At 36.6% G+C, this 25,838-nt stretch overlaps 2 protein-coding genes, 1 long non-coding RNA gene and 2 pseudogenes across 10 annotated transcripts; 3 read left to right on the forward strand and 2 right to left on the reverse strand.

Annotated features, from left to right (window-relative positions):
• LOC104723405 lies at positions 1,813-9,702 on the forward strand. 8 transcript variants are annotated; one of them, XR_002034931.1, is made up of 6 exons: positions 1,813-2,088; positions 2,253-2,481; positions 2,563-2,610; positions 2,700-5,418; positions 5,633-5,670; positions 8,727-9,702. It is a non-coding gene; the product is annotated as an uncharacterized LOC104723405 (long non-coding RNA). The 8 variants fall into 8 exon arrangements; XR_002034930.1 differs by having other exon boundaries at positions 2,700-5,670; positions 8,727-8,796; positions 8,904-9,701; XR_757335.2 differs by having other exon boundaries at positions 2,700-5,670; positions 8,727-8,778; positions 8,904-9,700.
• Positions 13,480-14,277, forward strand: LOC104723430 (universal stress protein PHOS32-like). The gene has a single exon (XM_019231907.1). The coding sequence runs from the start codon at positions 13,592-13,594 to the stop codon at positions 14,102-14,104; it is 513 nt and encodes a 170-aa protein (XP_019087452.1). The 5' UTR covers positions 13,480-13,591; the 3' UTR covers positions 14,105-14,277.
• LOC104723439 lies at positions 15,706-17,305 on the reverse strand (annotated as a pseudogene).
• On the forward strand, positions 17,641-18,393 carry LOC104751496 (agamous-like MADS-box protein AGL97). Its single transcript, XM_010473453.1, has one exon. It carries the CDS (start codon positions 17,641-17,643, stop codon positions 18,391-18,393), a length of 753 nt encoding a protein of 250 aa, XP_010471755.1.
• On the reverse strand, positions 18,586-25,187 carry LOC104723450 (annotated as a pseudogene).

Here is a 25,838-nt window from a genome sequence, read left to right on the forward strand (position 1 = left end):
ACACTGTGAGTGATACTTGACAAAAACTACAATGTCTAAACTACAATGTCTTATGTTGTTGGCTCGTTTTATTTGTGATTTGAATGTATCTTTCCTTTTTGGGTCACAGATTAAGAATTGCAATGGGTTCAGCATATTAGAAAATAACCATTGTAAAAGCGAACTGTGCAATATACAAAAAACAACTTGAGTATTTTTATTTAACTTTTCTTAGGCTTTTACAAGTTACAACGGTTATTTTCCAATTCCGAATCTTAGGGGAGTGTATTAAACTTGATATTTTAGGAGATTTGATGGGATTTTAATATTTTAGAATTTTAAGAGATTTTAGTGTAATTTTAGGAGATTTGATTATTTGTTAGAGATTTTAATGAATTTGATGAGAAAATGATTTGGGATTTGGTGAGATTTGATTATTGAATTTTAGGTGATTTTAAGATACTTATAAAATAAAAACATTGTAGTCAAAGGAGACGCCAGAGAGAAGAGATGTACTCGTCGTTACAATCACAGAGCTAAACAAACCTCTCCATCAACGAATACATTATGTCAAAAGTTTCGATTCTTTTGGTAATTTTGTATTCAAGTTCGTAAGCTTTTTTTACTACAACAATAAAGAAAAAAGTTTTTTTTGCCAATTTGAATGAATAAAATGTGTCTCTTTTGCATCTTCGCTAAAGCAAAAGCTATACACTAATGTTGAAACAGATCGATCATATACCATCTTCATTTACTTCCTCACAATTGGGTGTAACAACCCTAATATATTTCTATGCTTTTGCTGCATTTGTTTATTTTTCTTCTTTAGCATCCTACAAACACGTGAATGTTCGTTCTCTTCTTCTTCTAGTTCTCACAGGAGGAATGTTAGACTCAACCAAGATGTTCGTTCTCTTCTTCTAGTTCTCACAGGAGGAATGTGTCAATTGCTCATAGGATGCAGTAGATGTTCTGCTTTTTGTGACATTTCTTTTCACCTGTTTCTGTCCCTTCAACCTCTGGGCTCTTCTTAGCTTCCTCATCTTTACTCTCTGCTTTGTTCCTAAGTTCCTCCATGTATTTCCTCTCATATTTGAGCCAAAACAAATCATTTCCGCTTAATTCATGCATGCAGCTATCCACAAAATACATGGGTGCTCAATTCATACTAATCATTTTACAAATATACACAAACGATTAAGGTGCTAAGATCTTCTCTATATATATTTTCAGTTAAACGTTCATTTGGTTTTGCTATTCTCACATAGGAGAAGACAAGTTGCCACAGATGGAGGTGTAATTATACAAAAATTATTCAGCAATTGGGTTCGAACTCTTTTTTTTTTTGGGTGGGAGGGTTCGAACGTTTTTTATAAACAATCCTTCAAAATTTCATCTTTTAAGGTGTGATTTTGTAAGTCATATTTTAAACTAAAAATATTATAAAAGTCTCCTAGAATCTCACTATGTAGCTTTTAAAAAAAAAGTTGTGATATTTTGAATAACAGTAGATTTGAAGTGAGATTTATAAATTAGTTATTGAATAACAAGAGATTGTAAATGATTTTAAATAATTTTTATAAATTTCAAATTCAATAACACAGGATTTCAGATGATTTTTTAAAATCACCAATTAAATAACAGTGTATTTAAGAATACTCCAAAATCTTCTGAAATATCAAGTTCAATACACCCCCCTTAATATTTTCCAATGGCTATATTATATATGGTACGATGATAAACAACCAAACGACACCGTTTAAAGGATTAGAGTTAGAGAAGTCTCATTTAAGACTCGACGCTTCCTTTGTAAACCTAACTAAATTAAAATTCTCTTTGCTCTCATCGTTTTCTTCTTTGAGAGGCGCTTGGTTAATCCGACGAAATCGAGTTCGAGAGAAGAATCAATCAATCACTTGCGAGGAGAGATCCACAGTCTCTAGATAAGTTCTCTTCGCTTATTTTATATGAGTTTCTAGATCTTTCTTTACTTTTTTTATTTTCCCATTTTAGGGTTTTCAATTTCGATTGTATTGACTCTGTTTTGTTCTTTTCATCCTTTAGCGATGATCAATCACTTCCCAGTGCCCAAGAATTCGCCATCTCTAGGTAAGTTTTCTCTCGTATATCGATTTGATTGTCGTTAGGGTTTTTTTGTTTTGTTTTGTTTGTCTAATGGCGATAAATAGCTTCGCGATCTCTAATAATTGATATCTCCCGAATTGCTTCTTGAAAATTTTGGGATTTAGGGTTTTTGTTTCTCCGTGTTTCAGTCGGGATAATCCGGGGGATGAAGTTGATCAAGCCTTTTGCCCGAGGGTGTTCATCACTCCAAGCGTTATGGAATTATCATGTTTGACATGACGAGTGTCGTGGAGGCTCGTGGTTCAACAGTCAAATTCTCCCCTTCTACTTTGATTTCTTCTGATTGATCTCTCTATATTCAGGTTTCTATCTTTGTGGGTGTTGTTTCGTGCTCTGTCAAGGTTGTGGATGATGATGGTGAGTATAGCTCCACTATGATTACTCTTACCTCATTATTGAGTCCTAACTTGGAAATATTTTACTGGTTTTGGTTTTCAGGATCAGGCGTTTCTAGAGATTATTTGGTTTTGTTGGGAAAAAGATACAGTAAGTTGTGGCGATCTTTTATGTTTGATGCACTGATAATGGCCACTTCTTCGTTTTCGATCGAGAAACTTATCTTAAGCAATCTGCAGAAAAAAATTTTGGATTCCGTGGAGAGGCTTTATCTTTAATATCATATGTCTCGTTACTGGAAATCTGGACAAAAGCTATTGGGAAGCCTAATGGTTATCGAAAGGTTATGAAGGTATGGGATGACTTTGATGCTACTCAATACTCCTACATAGTTTGTGTGGCGTTGGTTATAGTTATGGTTTTAAAATAAAAATCTTACTTTCTTTGATTTTAGTTTTTTCGGTTATTGGTTTTCAATTTTGTGTCTATTGGGTTTCAAAATCGTTTACTTTGTCTATAGTTATGTGTGTGTTCCTTACAGGGTTTTATAACTTAGAAAGACGATTGTTTTGTTTCGTTAGGATAATTCTCTTTCAGTTTTGTGTCTTTGGTTTCCCACGGTTTGGTTTTCCTTATGTACTATAAGTTTTTGATTGCTTGCCAATTAACTAGTCTCACGTTCAATCATATGATGACCTAGTCATAACTACAATTGTTATGTATTGGTATGCAATACTCTTTGTCTTGTTTCAATAGAGGTAATCTAAATTACCTCTCTGCTTGTCCCTGTCCCTACAATGCATACATGTTCCTAGTCACCTGAGCAAAAAATACAAATGCCTCGGTTTGGCTGAGGTAATCTAAATTACCTCTCTGCCTGTCCTTGTCCCTATCGGTTTGATTGTCCTTGTCCTTTGAATGCTTACGGGTTCTAGTCACCTGAGCAAAGAAACAAATGCATCGGTTTAGCAGAGGTAATTTAAATTACCTCTCTGCTTGTCCATGTCCCTATCGGTTTAATTGTCCCTGTCCCTTGATGCTTACTGGTCCCTAGTCACCTGAGCAAATAAACAAATGCCTCGGTTTAGCTGAGGTAATTTAAATTACCTCTCTGTTTGGCCATGTCCCTATCAGTTTGATTGTCCATGTCCCTTGATGCATATGGGTTCCTAGTCACCTGAGCAAACAAACAAATGCCTCGGTTTGGCTGAGGTAATTTAAATTACCTCTCTGCTTGTCCTTGTCCCTTGAAAGCATTCAGATTCCTATTCACCTGAGCAAAAACTACAAATGCCTCGGTTTGGCTGAGGTAATTTAATTACCTCTCTGCTTGTCCCTGTTCCTATGGGTTTGATTGTCCCTGTCCCTTGAAAGTATTCAGGTTCCTAGTCACTTGAGAAAAGAAACAAATGCCTCGGTCTCTGCTTTTCCCTGTCCCTTAAAAGTATTCAGGTTCCTAGTCAACTGAGCAAAGAAACAAATGCCTCGGTTTGGCTGAGGTAATCTAAATTACCTCTCTGCTTGTCCTTGTCCCTATCGGTTTGATTGTCCTTGTCCCTTGAAAGTATATAGGTTCCTAGTCACCTGAGCAAAGAAACAAATGCATCGGTCTCTGCTTGTCCATGTCCCTTGAAAGTATTCAAGTTTCTAGTCACTTGAACAAAGAAACAATGCCTCGGTCTCTGCTTGTCCCTGTCCCTTGAAAGTATTCAGATTCCTAGTCACCTGAGCAAAGAAACAAATGCCTCGGTTTGGCTGAGGTAATCTAAATTACTCTCTGTTTGTCCATGTCCCTTGAATGTATTGATGTTCCTAGTCACCTGAGCAAAAAACAAATGCCTCAGTTTGGCTGAGGTAATTTAAATTACCTCTCTGCTTGTCCATGTCCCTAGAATACATTCAGGTTCCTATTCACCTGAGCAAAAAATACAAATGCTTTGGTTTGGCTGAGGTAATTTAAATTACCTCTCTGCTTGTCACTGTCCCTATCGGTTTGATTGTCCCTGTCTCTTGAAAGTATTCAGGTTCCTAGTCACCTGAGAAAATAAACAAATGCCTCGGTCTCTGCTTTTCCCTGTCCCTTGAAAGTATTCAGGTTCCTAGTCACCTGAGCAAAGAAACAAATGCCTCGGTCTCTGCTTGTCCCTGTCCCTTGAAAGTATTCGGGTTCCTAGTCACCTGAGCAAAGAAACAAATGCCTTGGTTTGGCTGAGGTAATCTAAATTACCTCTCTGCTTGTCCTTATCCCTATCGGTTTGATTGTCCCTGTCCATTGAAAGTATTCAGGTTCCTAGTCACCTGAGCAAAGAAACAAATGCATCGGTCTCTGCTTGTCCCTGTCGCTTGAAAGTATTCAGGTTCCTAGTCACCTGAACAAAGAAACGAATGCCTCGGTCTCTGCTTGTCCCTTTCCCTTGAAAGTATTCAGGTTCCTAGTCACCTGAACAAAGAAACGGATCCCTTAGTCTCTGCTTGTCCATGTCCCTTGAAAGTATTCAGGTTTCTAGTCACCTGAGCAAAGAAACAAATGCCTCGGTTTGGCTGAGGTAATCTAAATTACCTCTCTGTTTGTCCATGTCCCTTGAATGTATTCAGGTTCCTAGTCACCTGAGCAAAGAAACAAATGCCTTGGTTTGGCTGGGGTAATTTAAATTACCTCTCTGCTTGTCCCTGTCCCTAGAATGCATTCAGGTTCCTAGTCACCTGAACAAAGAAACAAATGCCTCGGTAAGGTGGAGGTAATCTAAATTACCTTGATGATTGTCTTTGTCCCTAAAATGCATATATTATTCGGGTTCCTAGTCACTTGATGCTAAAAGCAAATGTCTGTGATCTCTGATTAGCAAATGAAGCAGTCCCAATTCTTTTAACTGCTTGGGTTGAACTAAAAACAAATGCCTTAGTGTAGAAGTATGACATCCATGGAGCATGCATGATCACGCTTACATTTAAATTGAGGTATGTGATTTTCTTGATAACGTCTGAAAATCAGGTATGTGAATTTCTATTTGTTAAATATATGTTTATTACTTGATTCAGTTTTGTTATCTCTTAGGGTTAATATTTTCAGTTGTTTATCGAATTCATTACTGTGTGTACACATTCTCGACAAGTAGCAAACAAACTTACATATGTCTTCTAACATCGCCTTTTTATGTTTCTTTGCATGCAGTTATTCTCGGGTTCTGAAGATCGTCATAAGAGTCTCAGGTTTTTTGTGTGTTTTCTTTAAGTGTAGCCGTGTTACCATGTAGATGACTATGTGACCGTTGAATTTTATTTTTGAAGATCGTATAGCTGGTTGGGGTTGTCATTTCTATTTTGATTAATATATATATATATGTTGTTTACATTATTGAAAGAGCAAACTATGTTTTCTCTAACTAGTGTGGAATGTTTATTACAATGAGTGTTTTGTCTGTGTTGGTTCATATTTGATTCTTAGGGAAGCTTATATCTGAAATATCTTTTGCATTTTCAGCTGTGTTGGTTGGTTGTCTTCTTGTTATTGTTGTACACCCTTGTTTGTTTGGGATTTCCCAGTGATGACGTGTCTACAATTTGGCTGTCTTGGTAGGATCTTGTTTCCTGTATACAACTTACATATATTTAATTGTGACAACCAAGCTTGATTAGAAAATCATTTAGTTACATGCCGTGTGAGTGTTACCATAGTTTTTTTGTGTGTGTTTTCTTTAAGTGTAACCCTGTTACCGTGTAGGTGACTATGTGATAGTTCAGTTTTATTCTGGAAGATCGTATAGCTGGTTGTGCTCGACATTTTTATTTTGATTAAATTATATTTGGTGTTCACATTGTTGAAAGAGCAAACTATGTCTTCTCTGACTAGTGTAGAATGATTAGTACAATAAGTGTCGTCTGTGTTGGTTCATATTTCATTCTTAGAGAAGCTTAGGTCAGAAATCTGTCAGGCTTGTTTTGATGTGATCAATTTGTCTTATGGAAAGATAGGATGTGCAGCGATAAAAGCTATGCATGTGTTTGTCAGATGGATTTAGAGTGCATTATCTCACTGTGATCCCTTATTCCAATTTAAAATATTGGGTTACCATTTGCATCATGTAATTGATGACACCATCTTTCTGTTAGTTACTTTCTCGATTTTTGTCTTTATGGAAGTGTATTGTGTGTTTTTCTCCGTTTTTGCATTATCAGCTGTGTTGGTTGTCTTCTTGTTATTGTTGTATGTCCTTGTTTGTTTGGGATTTCCCAGTGATGAAAATGTCTACAGTTTGGCTGTTTTTGTTCATTTTTCTTATCCTAGTTATGTTTGTTTAAAGAACATTCCCTCCCTCTCTCTCTCTCCCTCTCTCTCTCTCTCTCTCTCTCTCTCTCTCTCTCTCTCTCTCTCTCTCTCTCTCTCTCTCTCTCTCTCTCTCTCTCTCTCTCTCTCTCTCTCTCTCTCTCTCTCTCTCTCTCTCTCTCTCTCTCTCTCTCTCTCTCTCTCTCTCTCTCTCTCTCTCTCTCTCTCTCTCTCTCTCTCTCTCTCTCTCTCTCTCTCTCTCTCTCTCTCTCTCTCTCTCTCTCTCTCTCTCTCTCTCTCTCTCTCTCTCTCTCTCTCTCTCTCTCTCTCTCTCTCTCTCTCTCTCTCTCTCTCTCTCTCTCTCTCTCTCTCTCTCTCTCTCTCTCTCTCTCTCTCTCTCTCTCTCTCTCTCTCTCTCTCTCTCTCTCTCTCTCTCTCTCTCTCTCTCTCTCTCTCTCTCTCTCTCTCTCTCTCTCTCTCTCTCTCTCTCTCTCTCTCTCTCTCTCTCTCTCTCTCTCTCTCTCTCTCTCTCTCTCTCTCTCTCTCTCTCTCTCTCTCTCTCTCTCTCTCTCTCTCTCTCTCTCTCTCTCTCTCTCTCTCTCTCTCTCTCTCTCTCTCTCTCTCTCTCTCTCTCTCTCTCTCTCTCTCTCTCTCTCTCTCTCTCTCTCTCTCTCTCTCTCTCTCTCTCTCTCTCTCTCTCTCTCTCTCTCTCTCTCTCTCTCTCTCTCTCTCTCTCTCTCTCTCTCTCTCTCTCTCTCTCTCTCTCTCTCTCTCTCTCTCTCTCTCTCTCTCTCTCTCTCTCTCTCTCTCTCTCTCTCTCTCTCTCTCTCTCTCTCTCTCTCTCTCTCTCTCTCTCTCTCTCTCTCTCTCTCTCTCTCTCTCTCTCTCTCTCTCTCTCTCTCTCTCTCTCTCTCTCTCTCTCTCTCTCTCTCTCTCTCTCTCTCTCTCTCTCTCTCTCTCTCTCTCTCTCTCTCTCTCTCTCTCTCTCTCTCTCTCTCTCTCTCTCTCTCTCTCTCTCTCTCTCTCTCTCTCTCTCTCTCTCTCTCTCTCTCTCTCTCTCTCTCTCTCTCTCTCTCTCTCTCTCTCTCTCTCTCTCTCTCTCTCTCTCTCTCTCTCTCTCTCTCTCTCTCTCTCTCTCTCTCTCTCTCTCTCTCTCTCTCTCTCTCTCTCTCTCTCTCTCTCTCTCTCTCTCTCTCTCTCTCTCTCTCTCTCTCTCTCTCTCTCTCTCTCTCTCTCTCTCTCTCTCTCTCTCTCTCTCTCTCTCTCTCTCTCTCTCTCTCTCTCTCTCTCTCTCTCTCTCTCTCTCTCTCTCTCTCTCTCTCTCTCTCTCTACACCACCAAACAAATAAACCACCAAAAAACTATAGCCAAACTATGAAAAAAAAAACACATTAATCTCTCCAGGACAACAAACCTTATAAAATGGATAAAAATAATTATAGGTTTGAAACAGGAGAAATAAGCTATATAATATTTGCACAATTAGACAGAGACAAACACCTCTTCCCTTTCTCGTTCAACATGTTCATCATTGTCTTCGAAGCCGTCTCTCAGCTGTCGTTATTATTGAGATTGTTGTTGTTGATATATTTTTGATACAAATCCATCTCAATATCACTAAATTGATACTAACAAAATATATTTTTGAGTTGTTCATTTCTAATCTCTTTGCCATCAAGCATGTTAACAGGTGAAATCTTCTTGAGCTTTTGCTTTCGTAAATGATATTGATACTTTTTTAGGGTTTTAGCATGGTGAATTGATGGTATTGTTGTTGCTTTTTGTTAATCCTCTGCTAATTTAAGAATCGCTAGTCTCGACATATATAACATGTGGCTGGATGATTTTTTCAAGTTCAGCCTGTTACAGTATAAATGATTGTTCTTGGTGTGTTTTGAGTTTGTTATAGTATCTAAGGTTGTCTTGTATTCTAAAATGTATCTTCCTTGATATGATTTATGATGAATGGTAATGTAACTTTGTTGTGAATTTTTGTATACAGTCAGTGAAGGACACCGACGGAAATCCAGGTAGCGACCGTAACCAATTAAACAGTTAGTTAACTCTCTCATGTAAAATTATTTCAGAAATCTCATGTGTTTGTTCTTTCCAAGATTTAATCTAATTCACCAAGTGGTTTGGTTCACTATTTATCTTGGTCTGCAATCTTTGGATGCAGTGTTCTAAAGGTGCAGCTTTTATAGAATAGTGATTGAGAAGATGGTTCAAACAACACTAGACATATGGAGACAATACAAATCCTAATAGTTAAAGCTTCTTCCTTTATTCCATTCTTTTCTCTGTTTCTTGACGAGGTTCAATAAGAAAGAAAGAAAATAATCTGAATAAGGAAGATAAGAACCAGACATAACCTTGGCTATGATATTTGTCTGGGTTAAAGTTTCCAATGTGAAACCTTTAATATCCTCATTACAAGAAATAGAGACGAAAGCATCTAATACTCTAACTCTAAGAATCAATTTATGAATCGATGAACTAAACTAACACATCGAGATTCTTATATACAGTCTAACAATCAATCAATCAATGAACTAAACCAACAAATGCAGATTCTTCAACAATTATTCGATGAACTCCAAATTTTAAACCAAACAACAAGATAAAAGAGACTAACCTTTGAATGAGTCTTAGACGTCTTGGAAAGCGGAGAGCCCGAAGATGAAGAGAAGAAATTTAGAGAATCCAGGTTGATAGATTGTGAATTGCAGAATTTATGTAGGAAAAAAAAATCTCCAACAGATATAGGTAATAAAGAAGAACTTATCAACACAGGATTCTTAACAATCTCAATTTCGATTCTTAATGGGGGGGGGGATACGTAGATATATACATAGGTTTGGATATATATGGGTACTAATTGGGTATCGGGTATTACCCGATCCAAACCGATACCCAAAAATATATACATTCAAGATCCAACTAATATATTGTACTAGATAAGGATCTGTCCGATGTGCGGGTTTAAAGTTTTGTAACTAAAATAAAATTTAATAAAATTTATTAAAATTTATTCTACATTATTTATAAAATTTGTTTTTCCTATAATACACTGGTTTATATCCATATACAAATAGTTTATGTATGTTATCTTCAAAAGAGTATTTTTTACACCTAGGTATATTGTATGTTACAAATTTATTATTTATCACCACCTAAAAAATGTCTATATGAACAAATTAAGCCAACTATTATATGTCTCTTCACTTTCACTTTTGTATAGTTTCTTTAATCACTAAAATTGTTGGCTCAAAAAATATTTTGAATAAAAAATAAAGTACATCACAATAGTATATGACTAACCATAGAGAGAACCTCCCTCCTCCCCTATGGAGAAAACCTTGCATCCAACCTCTCCCACCTTCCTCTCTTGGGGAGATAACCTTGCGTCCAACCTCCTCCACCATAGAGAGAATTTTGGCTCTGCCGTCCTCCTGTGTGGAAAGAACATGTTCACATCTTTTAGTTATCTCAAAGTGGCTTGCTCCAGCCACCAATGAAACTAAAAACCCTTTTCCAACGTCACAAAACTTTTTAATAGTAACTAATGTTAAATTTCCCAATGTATTCATGGAAGTTTCTTTGACACACCATGATGTAGCCTCTGTCTTCAAGTTCCTATGGATCTATAACCAATTATGTTTTTCCAATCTATCTATGTTTGATGTACGCTTGTGTTTGATTAGCCTATTTTATCCAACCATTAGGTTGATGACCTTCTCCTCTTTATCTTCTTTTGAGATTGAACGAATGGTAACAATTATGTTTGCAAAAAAAAAGGTCTATGACCAACCAATCAAGGTTGAAAAATTAGAAGAAAATTAATTTGACATAATTAATGAAATAATAGAAATTATAAGCACGGTAATATATGAATCTCAAATAATTCAAAGAAATATAAATTAAATAAAACAATTTAAATCTATTACACGAAATTTTAAAATAAGGTATTAGAAAAAGAAGATGCATATATTAATCTTATATTATTTTTTTTGGGTCAACATATTAATCTTACCTATTCCAAGCTGAAAAAGTAGAAAATATGTTTTGGTTTAAAAAAATAAGGAAACTTTGTCTTCCCATTAAAAAAAGTTTGACCAATAGGACAAAGTTGAAAGCAATATTTTTGAATAAATTATTTTGTTAGATGAATAATATGAGATGATCTATGTTTATATAGAAGTGAGTATTTACATTTTTAAAAATTAATAATTTACTGTATATTTTCTTTAATCCATTTTCTATTTTTTGAGAAAATTTCTTCCAATGAACTCATTATTTTTAAAAAAATTATTGCTTCTCACTTTCTTGTAAGACATATTATCGTTTGACAATAAGAACACTTTCTATTTAGTTGATCTAGTGCTATATAATTTATGTTGTTATCTTGCATTCGTGTATTCATCTTTTTTTTTATGCTACTTGTCCAGCAAATTAATAGAAATAATAATAATACAATGAGATATTTGTTAAACTCAAAAACCTTAGTTATTATGCATAAAAAACTTTGTTAACACTTCAAAGTCAAATATCGCGTAGTATGCATTATGAAATTGAGAAACGAAACAAAATTCAAAGAAACGACGACGAAAACACATGGTAATATCTAGGAATCTTTTTATTTAGTTCTTCGATTAAACAACAAACAAATTGCCTTCGAGTCTTTTTCAAGAACAATGATGTGTCAAACAAAAAGTTAATAAAAAACAAAGAATAAAATTTTACCAAGAAAAACAAAGCTAGTCGAAATTATTTTGTTTGATGAAAAATATGTCATCATTTCTTTTCTTATATAGAGGGGTGTATTTACAATCCTTTTCCTTTTAGGATTAACAAAGTTTTTTAATATAATAAGATTACAATTATCTTATGCATCATTTTATCAAGCTTGAAAACTGAGAATTCTATAGTTAAAATTGACATGTGTCAAGATGTGATGTGTTACTAACTTTGATATGTGATTTCTGATCGTTAAAATTGACACGTGTCAAGACCTGATGAATTACTAACTTGGATATTTAATCGTTAAAACTGACACATATCACGATCTGGTGAGTTTTTAACTTTGATTTCTGATCGTTAAAACTAGCATGTGTCACGATCTGGTGAGTTACTAACTTTGAGAACCAAACTTTATATAATAAGATTTTAAAATATGATCCAATACCAAGCTAACCACATATAAAAACAAGAAACTACTACTAAACAATCAAACCAACGAATTCTATAATCACCGATGCCGTCTAATTAGTACAAAAGTTTATAATACTTATTTGCATGATATTGGATCAGTAGAAAAAGGAGACGGCGACATGGAAAACGGCTTGTCGAAGTGTTTTCTCTTCTTTCTTAAAATTCAGATCGGTTAGAGTTTTAGGGGAGACTCTGTTTTACTCTGTCTAATTGTGCAAATATTATATAACTTATTTCTCCTGTTTCAAACCTATAATTATTTTTATCCATTTTATAAGGTTTGTTGTCTTGGCGAGATTGATGTGTTTTTTTTTATATAGCTTGGCTATAGTTTTGTTTATAGCTTGGCTACACCACCGAAAAAAAAAACCACCAAAAAACTATAGCCAAACTATTAAAAAAAAAACACATTAATCTCTCCAAGATAACAAACCTTATAAAATGGATAAAAATAATTATAGGTTTGAAACAGGAGAAATAAGCTATATAATATTTGCACAATTAGACAGAGACAAACACCTCTTCGCTTTTTCGTTCAACATGTTCATCATTGTCTTCGAAGCCGTCTCTCAGCTGTCGTTATTATTGAGATTGTTGTTGTTGATATATTTTTGATACAAATCCATCTCAATACCACTAAATTGATACTAACAAAATATATTTTTGAGTTGTTCATTTCCATCTGTTTGCCATCAAGCATGTTAACAGGTGAAATCTTCTTGAGCTTTTGCTTTCGTGATTGATATTGATACTTTTTTAGGGTTTTAGCATGGTGAATTGATGGTATTGTTGTTGCTTTTTGTTAATCCTCTGCTAATTTAAGAATCGCTAGTCTCGACATATATAACATGTGGCTGGATGATTTTTTCAAGTTCAGCCTGTTACAGTATAAANAACAAGATTTATTTTAATTTGGTTTGAGTTTAAAGTGTGACCAAAATAAAATATTTTAATTTGAGACCGACAACCCAGTCCGACCTACCGGTTCACGGGTTTTTAGCGGGTTTTATTTGTTAGGTTTTTAGAGGTTACCCGGACCGGAATACCTATCGGATTGTGGTTGGATCGAACCGACCGGCCGGTCCGGTCCTGGTTAAAAAACATTGATATAAATCATTCAGATCTCTATTCACTAAAATACATCTTTCATATTCATACAAAAGGATAATAATAATAATAACAATCGTTTCTCAGTTTACAATGTTAAACCCTCTTATAAATTATATTTTATTTTGAAATTATAATACAGGTAAAAGGAATTTCAACCCGTGCTCTAGCACGGATCCAAATCTAGTTGATTAATTTACTTAGGTTGTATTAAGCTCTCACTTTCATTCATATAAAAACAAACAGATAGCAAAGGAAACCCCAAACAAAAACAAAAACACCTTGGTCGTTTGGTCAAACTCGTTATCAACTTGAAAGACCGATATAATTAATATAGGGAAAGCAAAGAAATCTAACTTGAAGTTAAGTATTTAAACAGACGCGTTTTAGTTGGAACAAGAGGCTTCCCGTGAGTATCGGTCCCAGCAACAGCGCTCGACCACTCAACTCATACCCGCTCACTTCTCATTAAATAGATATGATCAGTACGTATGTTTCCTCAACTCTACAATCACAAAGCAAATCAAGGAAGCTAACGAGAGAATCAAAATGGCTAGTAGTGGAAGTGATCATCAGCGTGTGGTGGTCGTAGGAGTAGATGATTCATCACATAGCTACCATGCACTCGAGACGGCTCTCGATCTCTTCTTCATACCTTTCAAGGCCAACCCACAATTCAAACTTGTCGTTGTTCACGCCCGACCAACAGCGACCTCCTTCCTCGGGGTTGCTGGTCCCGAAGCGGTAGTTATAATACCAATGGTGGAACAAGATTTGAACAAGACTGCTGAACTGGTTAAGAAGAAGTGCGCCGAAGTATGCTCGGCTAAATCCGTTGAAATCGCGTCTTCGGAGGTGATTGAAGGAGATCCGAGGAATATAATGTTGGAAGCCGTGGAGAGACATCATGCATGTGTTCTTGTCCTTGGTAGCCATGGTTATGGAGCTGTCAAGAGGGTGTTTTTGGGGAGCGTAAGTGACTATTTAGCTCATCACGCACATTGCTCCGTGATGATCGTCAAGAAGCCTAAGGCTAAATCTACTTCTACTGAACAACACTAATGAGAGGAATAAAACGTCATTTTTTTTTGTGATATATATGTACTACCATTCTGTTTTCTTAAGTACGTAAGACCCTATATACAGTTCCATCAAAACTTTTTATACTCTTCATTCCCCAACTCTTAATGTATATCAATTTATTGTATCCATGACTCTATATGTATATTAATTGGTTTTTCTTTGTCTTATTCTCCTTGCTTTCTTCTGTATCGAGGCTATTGCATGAAAATTTTAAAACCAAGTTCTTGAAACATATATACATTGATTTTGTTATTATCCACTGGCCACTGCATAAGTTGTAACTTGCAAAGAGCTTGATCATTTGATAGAAAACCTTGTCGATCTTGACTTTAAATGTGCTATAATAACCAAATAATCATGTTGCCAAGGAGTTGTAATCAATGGATTCCACAACTTTTGTTTTTCTTTTCTCAGTTTACCTGACCTCTAGCAGTTTTTGAGTCTCGTTTTCATATATAACAAGGTTCGATCCGAGTTTGTAGAAGACAACACCAGTGTTTTATGCGAAAGACGATTTATTCATATCCCTTATTAGAGCTACACATTTTGACACAAGGGATCCCTTCTAGAAAATTCTCGAGCCCTTAGCCTTCCGTATATAAAGAGGTCAGACAAAGACACAATGCCATGAGTTGAGAAAACAAAATTTAAACTGAGGGATATATATGAATATAATTCTCAAAGGCTTTTACCCCGAAGGAAGCCCTTCCAAAAATTCTCAAAGGCTTTTCCACCTAAGAGGGGGTTTGGAAATAAATAGTTTTCAACCAGCAATAGACGCGCCTCCGTTAGAACAACAACTGCCTCTGTATCTTATACCAAAATAACAAATACAGATTTCCAAAACTTCCGATGTGGGATTGTGTCCAAAATAACAAATATAGATTTCCAAAACTTAACATTCTAAAAAGATGAAATTAAGGGTGCTGTGAAATGAAGTAATATGATTAAGACGAAGAATGGTAGAGGCCGCGCGAACGCAGGCCTCCTCTGCCACAAATAATGACGCAGGCTCTCCCACTTGGGGAGACCTTAAGCTAAGCACCCCTCCTTTATGTGCAATGGAGGTCACTAGCTTAGGCCACTCGTCTTCTTGATCACGAGTTGACCCCGTCCAGGTAAGTACTTTTCTCAGTCGGCCTACATCTTCTTTTATACTCTGCTTCTTCAATTATTCTTTCAGTTCTACGCGATGTGGGATTGATATGTTCTCTTAAAAAAACTACATGAGTTCTGTGCGTAATACAGCAAACACATCTGTACTACAGTTGACACTTAAAATAGAGAGAGAGACAGTGTGCAAAAAACTGTGTTCTGTCTAAATCCACCAAAGGGTCTTTACCATTTTCCACATAATCATCCAAATTTGTAGATATATACTCTGCTTCTTCAATCATGCGCCAAAAAGATTTACGGCGGCCTCGTTTAACATATGGTTAAGTTTTAGTACTATTTTATGTATTTCTATCCTTAAAATCACTATTGTTAGTGAAGGAAAAGTTGGTGTAGAATCGGATATTTGTAAGGTCGCAGAATGGTTGGTAGAGTGTAGAGAAGATGGATAACGCAAATATGGTTCCTTGATTTAAGAAGATTGTATTGGGACACTTATTAAAGATTCTAAGAAGATAACCATGCACGAGCCACAGAATGACAAGTTTCTATCAGGACATAAGGAAAACTCATACAATATAAATTTTCACTATACAACTCAAAATCATAAACATTGAACAGAACTACAGAAGGTAGCACCACCCAAAACTTATGCTATGTTTTGAGTTCATATCAAGTCAATTTGGCCAGATTCGATTGCTCCTTTTACAATCTTGTAACGTATGAAGTAGAGATCAGTGCGCTCTATCTCCACAGTCTCGGGGCTCTCTCCTCTGCCAAAGTAAGTAAAGGCAAAAACCCACACATAGATTACAGAAAGGTTGTGTGTATAAATGTGTATGGGGGAAATAAGAGAATTCTCTCACTCTTCATAGAGACTGAGGGAGACAAAGTTCTTGCTTCAACAAACAACAAACGTGTCCAAATGCGGCTGCGACACTGTAAGTTCGCAAATTATAGTATAGTCTTCACTCTTGAGTAACACACAGAGAACTCTAGCTACTATATGAAAAGATTGTTCAACTACAATGAAAAACCAACTCAGGATATGGTTGAAAGTGATAAGGTTAACTGGTTAAGGAAGGTAAGGTACCCATATCGTCCACTTCACTTATAAGTGATTGCTTGAGAATCGACTGATAGTTCTCAGGCAACTTAAACAGTACACTCTCTTCGAAATGCTTTGCTAAAATCATCAGCACACCTGTAGATGTAATAATTTAAATATATATGACTCACAATGCCCAGCTATTAACGTAAAATTGTAAGAATTAATTAAGAATAAGCAAACCTTGTAGCAAACACCTTCTCTTGCTCAGACAGCCGTCTTTCAGGTTCTTCTGACTTGAGGTTGTGGAACAAAAACTTCTCTATCTGCAACAAATCAAATGAACACAATTGGAGAATGACATATAAGCAAAGTCTATAATAGCAACAATTTGTTACAAAATATCGCTGAGAACACATTTGTACTATACATATAACGCTTAGAACAAACGTTGATAAACTCAGACACAACTTCTAATAGTATGAAATTCGTGGAAATAGAAGATAGGGTGGCAACACAAACACAACACACACCTTGAGAGAGAGAAGCCTAACCCTGAGATAAGATCTGAGTAGAAACTGGGTTCTGTCCAAATCCATCTGATAATTAAAAGAGAGACACCACCAAAAGGGTCTTTACCATTTTCCACACCACCAATGGATATTACAAACAATTTCAAAACTCAACATTTCCAATATATATTCTGATTTAGAGGTCATTCACAAACATTTCAAAACTCAACACTAACAAAAAAAAAAAAACCCAACACAAACAAAACAGTTAGGGATTTAGAGATTTTTACCACTAATTCGATCTGCTTTTTGGCTTTTGTTGTGATTTTAGCACCGGCGCCGCCTTCTCGTTACGCCACGCCCTCTTCAATAGCTCAACGTCCAATGTCGCCATCATTGTTTCGTAGTCCGCCGATTTATCCCCCCGTTTCCGAACTCGACGCCATTAATTAGAATCTCAGGCGCCACGCCCTCTCGCTAGAATGATTCCGATCAGATAAATTTGGCGCCAAAATCAAGATCGAGGAATAAAGGGATTTAGGGTTCATATCGAGCCTTTAGCAACAAATGTGTGGGCCTTTAAGCCCATTCGATTTTATTTGAGCCGACGCAGAAATGGTTTAATTCGGTTTAGTAAATTAATTATGTCCGTTATCGGTTTTGATGTGAGGGTTTAGGTTTAGGTTATTTCCTTTTCCTTTTATTACAAATTAGGAAATCATATATAAAGGATCTTGGCAAATCACAACAAAGGAAAACTCTCTCTCACTAATTGTAATAAGAAACAAAAAAAAAAAACACTCTAATCTCTCTCTCTGATCGTAAGAAACAAAGTAAAAAGAATGGTGAAGAAAGGGGGAATGAAGACGAAGATTGAGATTAAGAAGATCACGAAGAAGACCTCGCTAGGACCTATCTGTGTCAAACGTCGTAACGGACTCTTCAGTAAAGCTTCTCAGCTTTGTCTTCTCTCCGGCGCACAAATCGCTATCTTAGCGACTCCTCCTTCATCTGAATCACACGTATCATTCTACTCCTTCGGTCACTCCTCCGTCGATGGCGTTGTCTCTGCTTTTCTCTCCGGACAACGTCCTGTTCCCGTTCCTAATCCCGAGGATGACCAAGCGATGAGGGAGGACGTTGGTATCTGTTTGACTCGTAAGGATCTAGGGTTAGGGTTTTGGTGGAACAACGAGAGGCTTGTCAGATCGGAGGATCCGCGAGAGATTAGTGACGCAATTGATTCCATGTGGACGTTGTTGGGTAATCTCAAGGATCTGCGTGCGGATCAAGCTTCTTTCGTTAATAATAATAATCAAGCTTTCGTAGTTAATGATGATCACGAGGACCTGAAGAACAACGAGAAGAGCGGTTTTACCACTGAAGAACAAGATCAGATCCCACCGCTTTGTGAAAGCTTCTGCGTTACGGACAACAACAACAACAACAACTCTTTTACTAAAGTAAACTTGGATTTCGATCAAGAGCTGGATATTGATCAACTCATTGATTTCGATACTGATTTTGAAAGCTCCCTTGATAATTGGTACACTCATCAGGAGAACCTCGATCAGTGTTTTCCTTATATCAGCTAAATTGAATCCAACTCAAACTTTGAGCTTCAGTTTTGTTTATGTAATACTGTATCACGTTTGTGTTTTGTTTTGTTTCTATGTTTTGTGTTGTATTTGTGGTTTATTTCAAAATCAATTCTTTTCATTAATCTTCTCATATCAAAATAGGAATTACAAATTAACTTGTATATCTCTTATATATCTGATATTATTGAATTTGCATTGGTAGCTAACCAAAAAGGTAATTCTATAGAATCAATTAATAAGCATTTACAACAAAACATTAACATAAGCATGATTGTGTCTTAATAGCAATCTCTGGCTTTCTTGGTTAATGCATCTCTTTTGCCCCTTCCCCTTCGATGACATTTCTTCCAAAGGTTCTTGATTGTTTTGTAATATTGATGGCTCAGTTTCATCAACTTCTAGCCTTCTCTACCTCAAGCGGCATAACACTGTTAATATCTGGTGACAACTGCTTATTCTGCTTGCCGGAAGTTTCAGCGACGTCTCTATATACCAAACAAACAAAACACTATCTATGTAAGAAGGGAGATTAATTATACCAACTATACGATTCCCCCAATTATATATACCTCTGAGGATGATGGCGTTTCCAGATACTTTCCGGGAGACAACCAGCGAATGTTCTTGTTGAAATATTGTCGTTTAACAATTCGGCACTGTCCTGTTCAGAGAAGTACATACACGGTTTAATATGGACACAAATGGTTGTAAGAAAACACAAGAGAGATTGAGTTTTTTTGTTTACTGTTGGTTGCTGTAAACTCTTGTGGGCACAATGTTCACTTCTTCTCTCGTGTACCAGAAGAAACGCGCATTTGCAGGTGAAGAACAGAAGCAGAGTAGCGAGAGTGAATACCACGAGCGACTCCATCACAATCATAGATCCTAGAACTGCTACCAAGCAACATAAGTATTAAAATTTGAACCCAAGGAATTAGAGGTGGCCAGGTGGGCAACAAAAACTGAATCAAACCAAATCCCAAAAGTGGTGTCAGCTTGGAGAAACGAACAAACTATGAAAAGACCATTTTACTACTCATCTAACTCCTTATTACGTTCAAACTATGAACCCAAGAAATTATTAGAGCCTTAGAGGTGGGCAACGAAAGCTAAACCAAACTGTGAAAAAAGAGCATTTTACTACTCATCATACTCCTTATTACGTTCAATGTTTAACATGATCCTCATATTCACAATGAATAAAACTAAACCGATTTAGACTAAACAACACCAAACAAATCAGAGCCAGATTTAACCAAATCGAATCATTTGAGATTACGTAACTAAAAACCAAATCCAAACCAAACCAAAACAAGACCAAATCGAAGTGGAACTAACCAAAGTTCTATTAGTATTTCGCAATATATCTGTTAGAAACCGAGTAAACCAAACCGAATGGAAACCACTCAAAGTATTTCATTCACGTACCGTGAGCTGTAAGGGAACTCAATGGTCTCTTTCTGATGAGGTTTACGTGAGCCTCTGCGTGTAAAGGCAGTGAAATTCTCTCGTTGCAGTCAAGGTAGCACCCGTAGTTCCCCATGTCACTCAGTTTCAGGGTCAAAACCGCACCATTCTCCCCTCCCTACACAAGATTTATGGTGATCTATGTACACGAGAAACCAAACACATCTAATTGAAAGATTGAGAATTTGACTTTACATGATGGAGCAGCTGTTGCATGAGGTCGTTGCATTGCTTTATAGTTCCACGAAACCTGATCCCACTGGCTTTAACATTCACATGTTTAGAGATAGAGGCGTATGTCTGAATTGGCTGCCATTGGAACATGTTGTTAAACTTCAGTTCTGTTGAGTTTATAAGGTCCGATGGTAAGTTTGTCAGCAGAAACCCGTCAGTGACTTCCACAGAAAACGTTACGAAAAATTGAGAATCACCACCTGAAATTTTGCTTTCATCAGTCAAAAAGAGAAATGTGTTACTAGCTTGAAAGTGATCAAGAGTGAATTGTAAATTTTTAGCATTACCGGGGTAATGAACAAGATCTGGATCTCCAGCTGAAAAGTTGAACTTGTCTCTTTCCGGGTGAAAGATGAGTGATTCACTCCCGTTACTCTCCAGCATTATATATTGAGGAACGTTAATGAACGGCGGATCATTTACAGGTTCAACAAAAACCGGAACATCCAGATGATTGATCCCGTTCTTGTTCTTTGTGGACAGCCGAAGAGAATCAACACCAGCAAAATTCTCATTTCTGAGGCAGACAAGACCAAAGAATAAAAATGAGAGTGACATTTAAAACTCTTGTAATACTATAATAACTATCTGTGATTCCATATATGTATACCCTATACCCGAGATATTGAATGGACTGAAGTGCAGGATTGATAACTCCTATTTGTCCTTCTAACATTAAGAGCCTTCCACTTTCACCTCCATTGCTAACTGAGAGTCTTCCACTTGAAGGCAGTCTAAACTGCATCAGCATTGGAGATAGAATGACCGATCCCGAAAGTGCTTCTACTGTTACTGAAATGTTCTCTGACAGGTCTGAGTAGCTTATCTGCAACCCAGAGAAGCCACTGTAATAACATTCAAGAACAGGATTACTATAGCTTCAGTGGAGTATTAGTAAGATAAACTAACATAAGCAAGACAAGACGAAGAATGCTTGCCCATATCTAGGACTAATAAGATCTTCAGTTGCTTGTAATCCGCCGGAAAATGAGACAAACAGTAAGAACAGAGATGTAGACTGTAGCTGCAGCTAAGTTTCCATTTATATCAGCTATTGTATAAGGAAAGGAGTCGTTTCCTGAAAAGTCCTTGATTGGCGTGTATCTAAGCACGTTTCCATCTCTCAGAAGAGAACCATGACCTGGCTAACATCCAAAAACAAATAGAAAACAAAAGTTTACAGACAAAGATTTTGCTACTGTCAGATGATTTAACTATCTGCAAAACATAGAAGAAATGAAAGTTTCGATCCTCACTTGTGAGAAACCGAGCATGCTCGCATTGCCGCCAGCAAAATAGTCGTTTTCCAGTGGTTTAAAGGATATTGACTCATCTTCCCATACACTGACTGGATCATCATAGGCTCTTGGAAAGTATCCATCTAAATTCATGGCAGAATCTCAAAAACAAGCAAATTAAGAATCATGGTGTGAAAGAAGAAAAGTAATGGACTTACTGCTGTACACATTTACTTCAAAGGGGCAAGGTTGGATATGTTTATTGTCAACGGAAACGCACATGTGGTAAGTACCCACCTCCATGGCCAGATAACTACCAGTATAGGTCCCATCATTATTATCTACAAATTCCCATGTAGTGAAACTTGATGTATTAGCTGAGGTGATCTCCAACTTCAAACGGGATGGTTGTGAGGGTACAGGATTGTAGAAGCCGTCCAAGAGCAACACCACAATTTCATTCTTGATTTGCTTTGGCACTTTTCCATTGAATTGGGTCACACTACACGCCGCCACATTAATTTCACCTGAGAAAAGCAAGAGTGAGTGTGGTGATCATAAACAGAAAGAATGGACATTTTCCCAATTAATATACACATGGAAGTTACAGGTTGTCTAGATTCGGTTAAGGAGCATGATACCAGCATATACTTCCTTGACGAAAGGCTGGCCTCCATGGAGGACTATGTTTCCAGATGATATAAGAATTTTATAGATTCCACTCCTTTTTGGAGTATAAGTTACGTCAAAAATACTCGCTTGAGTCGCTAGACTACCTGAACCCTGCAAGTAAGAAATTCCCTTAAGTCTCTATGCCTAATCAGGTATGCATAAGCATATATGCATATAGTCTGCTTCTTACTCTTCTGCCATGTTTCTCATACAAGGGGGTAGCAGTTTGGGAACTTGATCCAGTCCCTGTTAAAATCATTTGCCAATATAAGCCACAAGTGAAGACATCATCTAATTGTACGAAAGTAAGAAATTGTACCATTGAGGGTCTCTCTTGGGTGTATGGTTGGCAGAATGAAGGAGGAATCAGCCTCGAGTAGGATTCTGACCTGAAGTCTATCCACTTGGACTGACGAGGGATAACCATAAGCATCTTTCAAGTAAATAGAGAAACCAAGAGACGCCCCAGCGATAGAAGCATTGATCCCTGAACCATTTACTATACTTCTTGATCCATCACAATAACCTGTCACGAAAAAAAATAAGAGGACTACTGCAGAGAACATTCACCAAAAATTAAAGCAAATATCATACCATAAAGCAGTTTAGGCAAACACTGACCTATATATACTGTATACGCATATGGCATACCAGAGATACTCTTATTGTGCTGCTTCATATCAGAAAGAGTAAGCAAGAAATTGCCTGGTTCAAACAGGGTAAAAGACATCAACTGAATCCCTGGCTCTACATACTCAAACTGAAAATCTGATACCGGTATGGACAAACCAGTCTCTTTTTCAACCACATCAGCATCGAATTCGTAAAAACCAGAAACGAGGTTTCCAAATCGATCTCTCTGGTGTAAAAAGATGTCCATTTTAGAAAATATCTGCCATGTGTTTAGCTCTGACTTCCATATACTCACACAGTTGGAAACATCCAAAGGTCCTGCTCAAAGAAAACAGCAAACATGGCTCATCGATCTTATAATCCACATGAGAAACAAAGTGGTAAATGGAAACAAAACTCAATGATCACCTGAATTAACCTCAAGTGGTAATGGACCACCAGTCAATATTTGGCTATCCTTCTCGACAAGCAACAAGAGCTTTCCAGAAATCACAAGAACAAACTCAATGGAGATATAGCCAGATTCAAACCATCTAACGTGTGCTAGATCAAGATTATTAGTAGCAATTGAACCATTCTCATAAAGAAGAGACAAAGAAAACCACCCCTGAAACTCAATCACCTTCCCGGAATACGAAATGTTATTCCCAAACGCATCTTTGGGAAGAATCAAAATCGATGCATTCATCCCGGCTTCGAACACATTCCTAAGACCCATCCAAGACACAACACATACCGATGGGTACATCATCCCTTCACAACAACAAGTTCAAAAAATTTATTAGTAAAATCTCTCTGATAATTTCAAATTGAGGAACATCAAAAAAAACTCAAAGAAACCTGTTTGGACTTGGAAATGGAGCGACGAATCCAACACTTTGAAATTGGCTTCGTCTATAACGATGTTGAAGATCCCAACCATGATTGGAGTAAAATAAATCTTCCAATTTCCAATATCTTCACCGAGATCTAGCGAAACCCCAGAAATGTACGAACTGTTGCCGATTCTGCCGTTTACAGTCACTGTGGGCTTAAACGCTCTCTGCCCTAACGAAGCGTTGCCATGGTTTTCGAAATTCCCCAGAACTTTGATCGAAATCGCAGCGGTTTCACCAGATTTGAACTTGCTCTTATCATCTGACCAACTGAATGTAAATTTCGGTAGCCCAGATTCTTCATCTACGGTAAAAAGAGAAAACACTCTAAAATTCAAAACCCTGACCGAGTAAGATTAATAATAGTGAAGAGAAAAACAAGAAACGAACCTGTGGATTGGGAAATTGAGATTGCGTTAAGGAACAAGAAGAAGAGAGTTAACAGTTTGACCGCCATTGATTACATTGAGAGAAACTGTATCGTCGATTTGATGTTTTCTTTGGGGAAGAAAGCGCCAACTGCTCTGATTCTTTTGGGTTTTTTGAATTACTTTTTTTTTCTTTTTCTTTTTATGAAATCATTTTGGGTTTTGATCGATGGATGGAAAAGGAACACGTGTCATTAGTGCAATATTAACCGTTTGATATATCAGTTTTTCTTTTTTGAAAAAAGGGTTTATTGATTTATCAGTTAGTTCTGATCACAACATTCGGAACTCTATAATGTTTTAGAGCTTGTTTATGTACATGAATGTTGTCAAATATGGCACAGATGAAGATGATGCATGTAGACGTCTTAACTTATCTTCATTGTTAAAGTGACAAAAACGTTAACAATATTCAGTTAACTACACTGCAACTTTAGACTCAGTTTACAGTGTTTAATATGCAAATTAAAGTTTGGTTTCATATAAATATCTTGTATGATGAACATTTGTTTTGAGAATATGATGTAATCATCATTTACATACATAATCTGATATGATCTGATAGTGTTAACCACCACACAAGACGTTTGTTTTCAAAACAGATCCAGGCCATGAAACTAAAACAGTAAAATCCAAACCAATCAAGAAACATATCTTATTGGTTTGAAGAACATCTTATTGGTTTGAGGATAACAACAAGTTCAAAAAATTTATTAGTAAAATCTCTCTGATAATTTCAAATTGAGGAACATCAAAAAAAACTCAAAGAAACCTGTTTGGACTTGGAAATGGAGCGACGAATCCAACACTTTGAAATTAACTTCGTCTATAACGATGTTGAAGATCCCAACCATGATTGGAGTAAAATAAATCTTCCAATTTCCAATATCTTCGCCGAGATCTAGCGAAACCCCAGAAATGTACGAACTGTTGCCGATTCTGCCGTTTACAGTAACTGTGGGCTTAAACGCTCTCTGACCTAACGAAGCGTTGCCATGGTTTTCGAAATTCCCCAGAACTTTGATTTTAGTTGCAGCGATTTGAACTTGTTGTTATCCTCCGACCAACTAAATGTAAATTTCGGGAAGAGAAAACACTCTAAAATTCAAAAATCAAAAACAACAACAGTGAAGAGAAAAAAAAAAAGAATTAAAAAACAGAAACGAACCTGTGGATTGGGAAATTGAGATCGCATTGAAGAAGAAGAGAGATAACAACAGTGATACGAATTTGATCGCCATTGATTATATGAGAGAAACTGTGTCGATTGAAGTTTTTTTTTTTTTTTTTTTTTTTTTTTTNGGGAAGAAGCGCCAACTTCTCTGATTTTTTGGGTTTTGACTTTTGAATTACATTTTTTTTTTAATGAAATCATTTTAGGTTTTGATCAATGGATTGAAAAGCAACACGTGTTATTAGTGCAACTAGATTTTAACCCGCGGTGAACCGCGGGATTATGTAATTTTTGTATCTAATATATTTAAGGAGAAGTCGCTCACAGCCAATCTCACAAAATTTGATCTCTCTTGCCCTTAATGAAAATTACCTCTGAAAAATTTTCGGACAAGCTTTTGTTCTCTATTTAGGTTGCTGAAACGCACCACATTCATCCTCAGACTTAAAATTACTAATTTGCCATTAATGAAAATCCAATCTGGACGTTTTTACCCTTCATATTAATTTAGAAAATTATAAAAAGTTTAAATAATTAAATATCTAATCTATATAATCGTCAAAACGTGATTTAATAAATTTTAAAACACTAAAACCTAAAATAATGGGCTTTCAAAAAAACCCAACCAAATTATACCGACCTATTCGAAACCCTAAAATTATAGGTTGTAAACATATATATATAGGTATAACCCTAATCATTCTCCATAATCCGAAAT

This window comes from Camelina sativa, chromosome 2, assembly GCF_000633955.1.
Source record: "Camelina sativa cultivar DH55 chromosome 2, Cs, whole genome shotgun sequence".
Classification (NCBI taxonomy): domain Eukaryota; kingdom Viridiplantae; phylum Streptophyta; class Magnoliopsida; order Brassicales; family Brassicaceae; genus Camelina; species Camelina sativa.